The following is a 12238-nucleotide window of genomic DNA, read 5'->3' as shown; positions in this document are numbered from 1 at the left end:
TGTATTACGACTATGCAGTATGATGTGGAGTACCAAACATTGTATTAGTACATGATCAATAGAGAAGTTTATGTTACTAATGTTCATTGTTATGCTGATGTATCATTCTGATGCAACATATATAATGAAAAAAAATATAATAAAAAAAAAAGAGTCCATAGCATGAGGTAAGAGAGTAATACTCCACTGGGTGGAGCCAAAGCCAATTCTATTTATATTTTAAAGAATTGTTAACAATAGGTCACCAAGATAACAGTGAGATCTCGCCACATCTAAAAACAAGCCCTCCATACGCACCTCTAGCTAGGCACATAGGTATGTTTAGTTTTCTGATCCGAGTAGGGTCACTTGCACTCTGAATATTGTAAAATGCCTACAATCTACAGGTCAGCCTGGATGTTTAGCATGGGTGTCAGTTATGTTTTGGACCTTTTACTTTTCTTACCATTGGCCAAAAGGTAACGGACAAGTTCCTCATGTCCACAGAGACAAGCATAGTACCTGTCAGAGAAATGAAAATACAATAAAAAAATATGTTAGCTCGCTGCTTGCTCGGATTCCCACAAAGTATATTAATCACTAAGTAGTCAGTAAAGCACAAACATAAACATCACATAAAGGGTTCTCTTACAAACAAGGCTGATATAATTTACAAGCCACCAACACCGGGGACACTAGGATAGCAGCATAACTGTAATTTAAACCAGTCCTTTGAGGACCCCTGGGGGTCACAGAACTGCAAATGTTTTACAAAATTAAATAATATTGAAGTGAATCAATTAAAATGAATAAAGTATATACAAATAAGATTGCAACATAAAAAATATGAAAGCTATGTGTGATTCTGAATTAAACAAAATATTTAAACTTTTGAGCATTCATTTGTTTTATACTGTTTTGTATGTTTGTGTATTCTTTTGAGGACCAAATCCTAGAAAGTGCTTAGGTCAAGGGTCCACGGTTTCTAATGATGACTCCATAGGGGTCCCTGGATTCCAGTAATGATTCAGTGGGAGTCTACTGAAGTCAAAAGCTTAAGATTCACTGATTTAGACAACTTTTCAAAAGCAGAAGATCCTTTCTTTTGAACATCTATGACGTGCTGAAAAAGTCCACCAACAACAGCACTCCAGCTTTTCACTGAGTGCCACCAAACCTAACTTCATGGAATAAAAGTATCACAAATTTTCAACACTTTGAGGAATCTATATTCTAGTTATGGCCATTTTCCCCATTATGTTGCTCATCCTTACCTGTGTCATAATAGAAATGCAAGCAGTTATGGCACATTATCATTAATTTAGTTCTCAAAGCACATTTCCTGCAGAAAACAGAGCCCAACATGCATTTGGTGAAATTTGTAAAGAGCAGTAGGTTTCAATGCCTTAGCGCCTACATGTTTGGTGTTCATCCCTGGCCATGCACACTCTGTGGCCCCTTTTAAAATACAGTTAAATTACTTCAAAAAAAGAGGAAAAGGTACCCTTTAGGAATTTATAATGGGTCTGGAAAAAAGGGGAAAAACAAGAAAATTTTACAAAGATTCCCACTTGACCTGTAAACCCTAAAGACTGGCTCTTAGGGCCTAACGTCTCGACCACCACCCACTCCAATATACAATAGATATAATAAAGATTCAATCTAAAGTGTATGTAAGATCAGGCTGGGGTATGAATGAGGAATTGTAGTGTGAATGTGTTAGTGTGATGTATGAAGCAGAGAGTAAGTATAGAAAATTGAGTGATGTAAAATGGGTAAATTTTATTGTATAATACATTGTGTTATTGTCATGTATATTTTTGGATAAAATTGTAAACTTTGTACTGAATGTTGCTTGGATAAAACAAATGAATTCGTAAAAAATGTTTTAGACAAACATTATCATAAAATGTAATAAAAACAATACAAAATCTATTGTATATTGGAGTAGTTGGTGGTCCAGACGTTAGGCACTAAGAGCCAGCAAGTCTTTAAGGTATATAGGTCAAGTGGGAATCTTTGTACAATTTTCACAGTTAAATTACCTTGCTAGTCTCCTGCTTTTTCCCTACTTATGAATGCAACAGATTGGTATAGGAGCTAGGACTCCAGTACAGTTTACAAGCACATATTAGAAATTCTAAACAAGTTTTAAATTTAAAGCATATGTAAATATATGCTTTTAAAAATGTGCAGGAAAAATCATGCATTGTCACAGTCGGACACATTATGGAGCCTTCAGTTTTTCTGATTTCTAAATTGGAAAAAGTCCCTCAATTCTGATACGGTACTGCCCTGGGATAGAAGATCAAATCCCTACACAAGACCCATCATAATAATGCTCTTAAACTATCATCCACCACTAAGGAGCCAATACTTTTTTCCTAATGCAAGCTTTCCAACACACAGAGGTACTTCCTGCAGAAATTTAAATTGCGTTGGAAATTGTCTAATAATGCTTTTTAACTTTGTAACTCCTTATATACTTTACGGTCATAGACATCTATGTAATTAATCAAATCAAAGAAAATCATGAAATTGCACTTGCTTTCACTCTTTTTCTGCAAATCACTGAAACAGACGACTCTGATCCAAGGAACAACGATCTACCCAATTAAAGTCACAACTGTAAACATACTTTTGGACATCAGTTCCTACCCATATCCCATAATGCAGAGATTTTTAACCTTTGACATCTGTGGACCCCCCCCCCCCCGAATCACAGTTGAAGCTGAAGACTCCATCCTAAGCAGTTTTGCCTACTATAAATTCAAAACAATATACAAAACGATCAAAACAAGTACACATTAACAAATGCACACACTATAAGACATCTTATTACATTCACAAATAAAAGAATATACAAAGATCGAAATTTTAGAGGGAACATTGGAGATTGGAGGTTTTCAAAACGTGGTTTTATTGCTAAAAGACAAAGTGATTTGCTAGAGTCTAGCGTACCCCTTTGTCTTTTTTTATTCCTAATGTATCCTCCTTTCTTGTCAGTGAAAACCAGCGCTTCAATTGAGACCACCAACCCTCCATGCCACTGTTTGACTTACGTATACTACTCCCACAGATCAAGATAAGGATCCAACTTAATTTCCAACCTCCAATTTCATTCACAGAGCATTTTATCATTTTCAAATTTAATTTTCTTTTATATGTATTTACTTTATAAATCTGCTAATATTTCTTTTTCTAAACAGTCGCAGACCCCCATGAGTAGACATTGCGGTCCACAACACAGGTTAAGAATCCTGCCCTGGTCCCACTTGTAAACAGTTCCTATATACCTAGTTAATAGACCTTTCTCCATTAATTTTCTCCATGTGGACCTTACTAAACTGTAGACATCTCAGCCTTAACAATGCTCTTATCCCCATCTTCATTCTCGACAGCTAAGAATACTCGAGAACAGGGAGGCTCTTTCTTACAATGGAAAAATACTCACTGCTGTCTGGTCTTCAACCCCAATAAATTTCGACTAGCCCCCGTCTATTATAGGAATCCTCTGGAAATTAGTGCATTTAGAGCGTAGGTTTTAGCTATACATCGGAGGGATTTAGAATAACAACCCAAAGTGACTAAGTACGTGGTCACAAATTGAGCAATGAATGGTTGCAAAATGACCTGCCTAAATAATATTCATTAGGAAGGTCGCAATTTGCTATCCCTATGACCGACTGGTAGACAACTTCATGGGGAGCAGACAGTGGTCCCCTGGACTTCTGCCGCTTCCTCCAAGGCTGTCTAATCGAGTCCCAAGGTCAAGGGGTCGGGGTCTTATGCTGATCCCTCCCCCATTGCGAATCAGTTCCACCCAACTTGAGCGGTCAGTAAATCATCAATGGACTGACATAGCAACTGCATTTGTAAACCATTGATACATTATATCTTGAATCGAAAATAAGAGGTTAATGCCCCTTTTACATCCCCCTCCTATTTGAGATTCGCCACAAACAAAAGCCCTTCTGCGTTAACCCCATGAATCTTTTAATCGTAGGGTCTGTGATTGCAAAAGGGTTTTGTATAGGAGGCCCTTATTCTCCAGAAGTGGTAAAACTCGTAAATATGTGATGTCAATAACTAGTATGATGGAATGCTCTGCTATGTATATCTGAACCAATGTTTACCAATAGTTTTTAAAAAACGAATGTTCCTCACAAAGCCTGAGGCATATAGCATATATGGAGCAATTCCGGAAAGGTTTCGGAAAACATGGGTAACAGCCCTGCATAGATCTCGGGTTCTGTAGGTCTAAGCATTTTAACAGAACTTACAAAGGAGTACTGTCCCATTTATCCCGGACATTCAGTTCCACGTCTCTCTGCTCAACAAGATATCTGCAAGAAACAAAACAAATAACGCCATATTAAGTGACAAACAGAATTTCACAATGAAAAATGTGTGCAGATCACTGTGCTTGTAAATATTTTCCTAGTGAAACTTACCCTTCAATAAGAGGTTTCTGTCACCCCCTTTTGTACCACTGTTTCTGGCTATCAGCCGTCTTCAGCCAGGATAGCTTGACTCCTGGGGTGGTGTGGAGTGCAAAAAAACGATGGATTTAGGCCCAGATCTCTGTACTGGGGTGAATGTATGACATTGTTCTGCATTCTGTCCATCAATTGTTGTTTTTGCATTTGTCACCCAGAGTGGGACGGGTATGCTCAGACGTGAGTCCTGTGCTCTCCACACCACTGGAGTCAAGCTATCCTGGCTGAAGACGGCTGATAGCCAGAAACCGGTCCTAGGATGCTTGATTCCAGTCCAGGGAAGACATGGCTTGGCAGTTCGGACTGGACTGTTCCCATGAGGCACAGGGTCAAGGCTGATTTGTATATGGCCATGTCTGAACTGGGGTGGTGTGGAGTGCAAAAAAACGATGGATTTAGTGCCAGATCTCTGTACTGGGGTGAATGTATGACATTGTTCTGCATTCTGTCCATCAACTGTTGTTTTTGCAGCTAGCTGGCAGCCCCTGGTTCAAACCCCTACTTTTGGTAGGAGAACTGGTGCAAAAACGTAGTGAGAATAGTAGGTGTGCCCCCCTTCGCCACATCCACTCCTCTGGTGTTGGAGGCGAAGCGGAGCACATTTTTCAGTGCTCATCATCTTTAAGATGGTGGAACTTATTCAATCAGGGATAGGGCTATTCCCCCCTCCCACAGGAGGGTGGCATAACAGAGGGTGTAGATACCCCGGGTAAAGAACTCATTGGTCCCTATCTGTCATTCCCCTGTAATACCCCTAAATCTAGTATTTAAGTGGCACCTCCAGAACCTGAAATCAGATTCCTGATGACCTACGAAGCCCGGACACCAACAAGCTACAACAGCAAGAAAGAAGAAGGACCAGTGACTAACTTGGTGCCAGCCCTGCCTTTCGCCCTTGCTACAAAAGTCAACTTGTCCTGCAGGCCCAGCGACCTCCAAAACCCAGGGAGGACTGTCTACCTTCTATAAAGATCAAGAAACTCCCATGGACAGCAGACCTGTCCAAAAAGAAACTAACTTTAAAACAGAAGGCCTCTGCCCTGAGGAACCATGAAACCGCCTCCGGACCCACCTCTGCACCCAGCGCCCATGGCCCCAGTACAAGTGGCCCACCGGTCCTGGGAAGGTTACCCAGCAATTCTGAGCCAGAGTCCACTGTGGGCTGCTTGCTGCCAGACTCTATATTGATGCTTGAATCCTCAATCCGAAGACTCCCCCTGACCGGGACCTGCCCAGTAGGTTGTTCCCGACGCAAAAGGACACCCCTGCACTTGAAGCCCCTGGGCCTTTGGGAGCTTACCTGGGCAGCTGTGGGATTTCTTCGTTCAGCCACCGGGCCCGAGCCTGCAGCCTTTCCCCAAAACCGAGCTCGCCCAGTGATTTGCATTGAGCGCCCATCGTTGTGTTGGCGCTCTGCACCCGGCCGCCCCTGTGCCGCTGACTGTGTAATTTTGGTGCAGCCTTGTGGCTGCCCTGTGTTTATCTTAACCCCCAGAGATTGACCCCAACACTGCTTTACTTACCTGTGAGCAGCGCAACTTCGATCACCCCCAGTCTTCATTTGATAACAATGGGCGCAGGACTCCAAATGTGATCTCTGCACCCAACTGCCCCTGTGCCACTGGTGGTGCAGTCTTTGTACTAATTTGAACCTTGCATGGTGTTGACCACAGACCCAGATGATGGGATTAGTAAGTGGTGTACTTACTTTTAAAACTGCATTCTGTTTTCCACCTATAGGTTAGTTAACATTGCTTAACTGGAAAATTGCACTAAGGGCTCGGTTACAGGTTGGCGGTGCGGCACCGCCAAAATCGTAGTAAGGCCGACTACCAGTGTAGTGCAGTTCCTATTTCCCTAATAGGCTCTGAGCATTGGAATTGTATACGCTATTGATTTGGCCTAGGACTGAGGTCAGTATGCCCCTATCGAGTATATTAAACTTAATTAGGTTGTGCCAGCTAACGCAGAGGGCACTAGAAACGCATTGTAAACAAGAAGGGAGTAGTTTCTGGCAACCGCATAAACATGACAACTTTGTTTCCCTTTAGAATTGGAACACTCTCAGAATCGTGGACACAACAGATAACAGTTTCACTTAGCTAATCGTGCATGCTTAGTTTCTTCAGAGTTACACAGAAAGAATAGACGGGCGTTTCAATAAAAGGATTTATTGAACAGTCGTGTTTCTCGTGTAAGAGATATGAGCTGTTACAATCGTAAGACAGTATGCGACATATTATGTACAGCGTAAGCAGTAGAAAGAATAATACTGTGCTAGCATTATCTTTTAGCTAAGACACCTATATTCATATACATAAATAACAAGCTAAAATTGCGAGTACTCATAAGATGCTTCTCTAATTAATTCTACCCGTGTACCTAACCTACGTGTAGTACAACTGGAAGCCGGTCCTCGGAAGCTTGTTTCCGGTCCAGGGAAGACATGGCTTGGCAGTTCGGGCAGGACTGTTCCCATGAGGCACAGGGTCAGACTGATTTGCATTTAGCCATGTCTGAACTGGGGTGGCAGAGTGGGCTAAAGAACGGTGATGGATTAAACCCAGATCTTTTGACTGGGTGTGAGTGTTTGATTGATTCAGATGCTCCGTCCATCACCACCCCCTTTTGTACCGTATTCTATAGGATGGCAGGCTATAGTATGGTAAAGTATAGTATGCCAAGAGTCCCTCTAGGTCAGAGGTCTTCAATCTGGGGGGCGCGACCCCCAGGCGGGTCGTGGAGTCCTTTGAAGGGGGTCGCAGATTCTGTCCCTGGCTTGGGCTGATGAGGGTGCTCACGGCGAGGCCTAATTCACACCGAGGTGTGAAAAACATCGAAGCCTCATTAACAAGTAAAAGACTTGTCAAGTACTCGGGTGTGGCTGTGTGTGTCCCTGAAGCCGTTTCGAGCTGGGGGAAGTGGGGGAGGGGGGCCGGGGGAGCAGGCTGTAGTGTAGCCTGCCCTTTGAGGTCAATGGATATTGCGCGTCCCGTGACACATCCCCTGCCCCCAGCCGGGAGGCACAGAGATGCCCTCCCATGATCGGGAAAGAAGGAAAAACATGCAGCGAGATACTGACCCCCCCCTCCCCCATGAGAAAGGCACACAAAAGGTGGGTGAATGAATGATGGGTGGATGGATGGATGTAAGGATGAATGATGGATGGATGTGTGAAAAGGTGGTTGGATGAATGATGAATGGGTGGATGAAAGGGTGGATGGATGAAAGGGTGGATGGAAGGAAGGATGAAAGGGTAGCTGGATAAAGGATGTATGGATGGATAAAAGGTTGCATGGATGAATGATGGATGGATGGATGGATGTGTGAAAAGATGGGTGGATGAATGATGGGTGGATGAATGATGGGTGAATGGATGGATGAAAGGGTGGATGGATGAACGATGGATGTATGGATGGATGGATAAAAGATTGCATGGATGAATGATGCATGGATGGATGTGTGAAAAGGTGGGGGATGAATGATGGGTGGATGGATGGAAGGGTGGATGGGTAAAGGATGGATGTATGGATGGAAGGATGAAAGGGTGGATGGATGAAGGATGGATGTATGGATGTAAGGATGAAAGGATGAAAGGGTGGACGGATGAAGGATGGATGGATGGATGAAAGGGTGGATGGATGAAGGATGGATGTATGGATGTAAGGATGAAAGGGTGGATGGGTGAAGAATAGATGGATGAAGGATAGATGTATGGATGTAAGGATGAAAGGGTGGACTGATGGATGGATGTATGGATGGATAAAAGGTTGCATGGATGAATGATGCATTGATGGATGTGTGAAAAGGTGGGAGGATGAATGATGGGTGGGTGGATGGATGAAAGGGTGGGTGGATGGATGTATGGATGAAAGGGTGGATGAATTAAGGATGCATGTATGGATGGGAGGATGAAAGGGTGGATGGATGTATGGATGGATAAAAGGTTGCATGGATGAATGATGGATGGATGTGTGAAAAGGTGGGTGGATGAATGATGGGTGGATGGATGGAAGGGTGGATGGGTAAAGGATGGATGTATGGATGGAAAGATGAAAGGGTGGATGGATGATGGATGGATGGATGGAAGGGTGGATGGGTAAAAGATGGATGTATGGTTGTAAGGATGAAAGGGTGGGCGGATGAAGGATGGATGGATGGATGAAAGGGTGGATGGATGGAAGGAAGGATGAAAGGGTGGACGGATGAAGGATGGATGGATGTATGGATGGATAAAAGGTTACATGGATAATTGATGCATGGATGGATGTGTGAAAAGGTGGGGGGATGAATGATGAGTGGATGGATGGATGAAAGGGTGGGTGGATGAAAGGGTGGGTGGATGAAGAATGGATGAATGGATGGATAAAAGATTGCAAGGATGAATGATACATGGATGGATGTGTGAAAAGGTGGGGGATAAATGAAGGATGGATGGATGGATGGATGAAAGGGTGGATGGATGGAAGGAAGGATGAAAGGGTGGATGGATGTATGGATGGATAAAAGGTTGCATGGATGAATGATGCATGGATGGATGTGTGAAAGTGTGGGTGGATGAATGATGGATGGATGTGATGAGGTCTAACAGGCGCATTTATGGTTGTCAAAAGATGATGATGAGGCGTACCAGTTTCTAGAAACTTTTGTCAGAAGGGGGTCCTTACCCCTAAAAAGATTTTACAAGGGGGTCTCGGCATCAAAAAGTTTGAAGACCTCTGCTCTAGGTTCTAGTCAGCTCCATACCTTGAGAATGAGAGGTGGGAATCTCTTTCCGGGCCTCGAACTCTAACACCCAGCGAAGGGAGTCAGAACACTGGAAGCTGGATTCTCTGCGAGCGGGATGACAGCGTCTCTTGTCAGTGCGTCAGGCTGGGACAGGGGCTCCTCTAAAGTCGAGGTCTCCTCCCACACTGCTTGGGCAAGGGAAGGTATATTTATACCTGGTAGGTGCCTTGGAATGTTAGCATTGACGTAAAGTCGGGCAGAGGAAGACGTCAGGAACGAACCCTTAAGGAATAGCGGTTCAAGCATAATAAATGAGTTCTTGGAGAAATCAATAATCCTGTGCTAGGGGAACTCCCAAGAGCTTAAGGGTCTGGTTTCTAAGAACTCGTTGTGACGTTGGGGTGGACGGATGTAGGTGACCATGCCTGTATTTGGATAGCATGGCTAATGTCTAAATAAGGACTGGGATCTTATGCCTATATAAGGGCAATGAGAATTGTGCCTATATAAGGACATGTTTCAGGAAAACCTATATACAGACACCTAAAGCGGAATACAACACCAGATTAGGAGTGTAACTTGTGTCTAGCGGGCTTTTTTGGGGCGTTCCCATGACGATGCTTTTAAAAACAGGCACGGCAATGGGAACGCCACAAACAGTTCCATGCACGGCTTGGACTTGAAAGTCAAGGCCATTCAGGAACTTGTGTGCATACACAGGGTGTGAGGCACCAGGGGGCACTGTATGGCCCCCTCTGTTTCCTCTCCCCCAAGGTTTTCGCCATGAAACACGAGTGGAGAGGAAACTCATATGTTTGGTGGGACCGCATATTGCAGCCTCTGGACCACCGCGCCACCTCCAGGGAACAGCGGTTTCCTGGCAGTTTCCATGGTGGTCTGACCATCCGAGTAGTAATCGGGCAGTCGGGAAGACCACCGCTGCTGCGCCCCACGAGTCTGATGGTCCACGGACCGCCAGACTCATAATCTGGCCCTAAAAGTCCACTTTTGAATGTGAAAATTATTTTTATTGAAAAACATACTTATCTTTTAACATACATCTTGGTCTTAAAATAAATCCATAATGAAGCTTATTTTTCTAAAATTGGTGGGGATCTCCTTTAAACTTGTGTGTCATTTATTAGTCACTGTGGACCATATGTATCAAGCACTAATGCGTTCGCAAACGCCGAAATTCGCAGACTTTCGGCTTTTGCGAAGGCATTAGTGCTAAATGGTATGTATGAAAGAAATCTGCGTGCAAAATAAGGAATCGCAAAATTTGCAATTCCTTATTTTGTGATTGCATTTAAGGAACTCCACATTTTGTGATTCCTTAAATGCAATGTAAGAAGCATAAAAAAATGCAAACTGGCCTTAAGGAATCGCAAATTACCACCAACTTCAAGTTGGTGGTAATTTGCGAATTCCTTGAAAAATGCACTTTATTGCATTTTTCAAAGTGCAATGTGAAGCACATACATGCCCTTAGGGCATGTATGTGCGCCACATGTGCACCCATCCTAATTTCAGGGGTCAAACAGGGCGTCCTGTGGACACCCCTGCTCCCTTGAAATTATTCTCAATTTACGATTCTCAAATTGCGAATCGCAAATTGAGAATAACTTCCTGTTAGACCTGTCTGCTTCTGGGAAGACTCTAACCACCATGATTTATTTTTGTCCCCCTTAGCCTCCCAGAGTTTCTATTTTTATTTTTACATGTGTCCATCAGGAGTTTTTTTTTTTTAATGCTGTCAGGGGGCTAGGTGTTCCTTGGCGATGACGCCATTCTTCCCTCATACTTGTGAGGCCTAGTTATCCCCCTTGAAAATCTAGGGATCTCCAGAGATCTAAAATGGTGTCCACCAACTGCCATAACGGACACTACTGGAGGACAGGTCCATAGGGTAACATTAGGGAACCTTCTGGAACTAACTAGAGACTTCTGCAGGTCTCAGGCCACCCTATATAAGGATAGTGACCAGCAGCCATTTTGTGCTGACCCCAGAGTAGAGGAGTGAGGCAGTGGTGAGAGGAGGTGGACACACTGAGAGCAGCTAGTTTGTCACTGAGGCTGACAGTTACTTCAGAGGATTGTTCCCCCTTCAACCTTTGACCGATCCCTCTCTCAAGACAACAACTACTGTCAAGGAAATCGAGTTACTGGAGGAAGAAGAACCTTTTATCACAGCGCCCCAGTAAAACCACTCAGAGCACCCTTAATTGGGGGTATTCCTGCCTGAAAATACCCAGCGCTGTGCTCACCGGTGTTGTGGAGTAGTTGTGGTGAAGGTGGGCGTCTGTGGCACCTTAGCGCCCTGAAGGGCGAGGACGCCGTGTGTGCACATCCTTCCTGTGGAGCCGGAGTGAGAGGTGCCTGAGGAGAAGCAGTGGCGCTGCTCCGATCGGCGTCGGGACCCCGGGGGCACCGGCCGCGTCACACGAAGAGGTAGGCGCTTCCGCGCATGACCGGCGAGTGAACGCTTTTGCGAAGCAGGAGGGGCCTAGGATCGAGCAGGCCCAGAAGAGACCAAGCAGCGTCCCTGTGGAGATTAGCGTCCTTCCTGGGAGCAGGTGCGCCGAGACGGAAGAGGAACGAGCGCTTCCGCGCATGCTCCGCCGAGTAGTGCCAGCGGAAGGGAAGTCATCGCGCCAGCTGAGGAGCGCCGCGCCGGAGCGCCAGGAGGACGATCCCCCCAGAGGAGGCAGAAGCGCCACAGCGGACGACGCGGTAGGGAGGCCTGGGCCGGGGAAAGCCTTCCCTGCCCTCCCCCTTCAGCCGTCTGTTACCGGGCTCCAGCGCGTGTGGAGGAAACACCCGCGACTCGCCCCCAACCTCACAAGTAAGCCGGGTAGTGTGGGAACGGGAGGCGGCAGAGCCAGGTGACTGAAGCAGGACAGTGGGGCTACAACCCACGCGAGTGACTGTCTTGTCCAGGGGAAACTGACTCGAGGAAAGCGAGTTAGCGAACTGAACATCATAGAGTAAAACTGATCCAGTATCAGACTCAGAGAAGAAAGGTGGAAGTG

The 12238-nt window shown here is 44.8% G+C and overlaps 1 protein-coding gene across 1 annotated transcript in view; it reads right to left on the bottom strand.

Annotated features, from left to right (window-relative positions):
• The window catches only part of ABTB1 (ankyrin repeat and BTB domain containing 1), a 208244-nt gene that overhangs the window by 171004 nt on the left and 25002 nt on the right, over positions 1-12238 (bottom strand). The window contains exons 2-3 of the mRNA XM_086939283.1: positions 4263-4325; positions 446-501 (exon numbers count right to left, since the gene is read on the bottom strand). Coding sequence (XP_086795409.1) covers positions 446-501; positions 4263-4325 — 119 coding nt within the window. The remainder of the gene's footprint in view (positions 1-445; positions 502-4262; positions 4326-12238) is intronic.

The sequence above is a fragment of the Lissotriton vulgaris genome, chromosome 9 (assembly GCF_964263255.1).
Source record: "Lissotriton vulgaris chromosome 9, aLisVul1.2, whole genome shotgun sequence".
Taxonomy (NCBI): domain Eukaryota; kingdom Metazoa; phylum Chordata; class Amphibia; order Caudata; family Salamandridae; genus Lissotriton; species Lissotriton vulgaris.
Note: the sequence above shows the minus strand (reverse complement) of the source record. Positions and strands in the feature narration are given on the sequence as shown.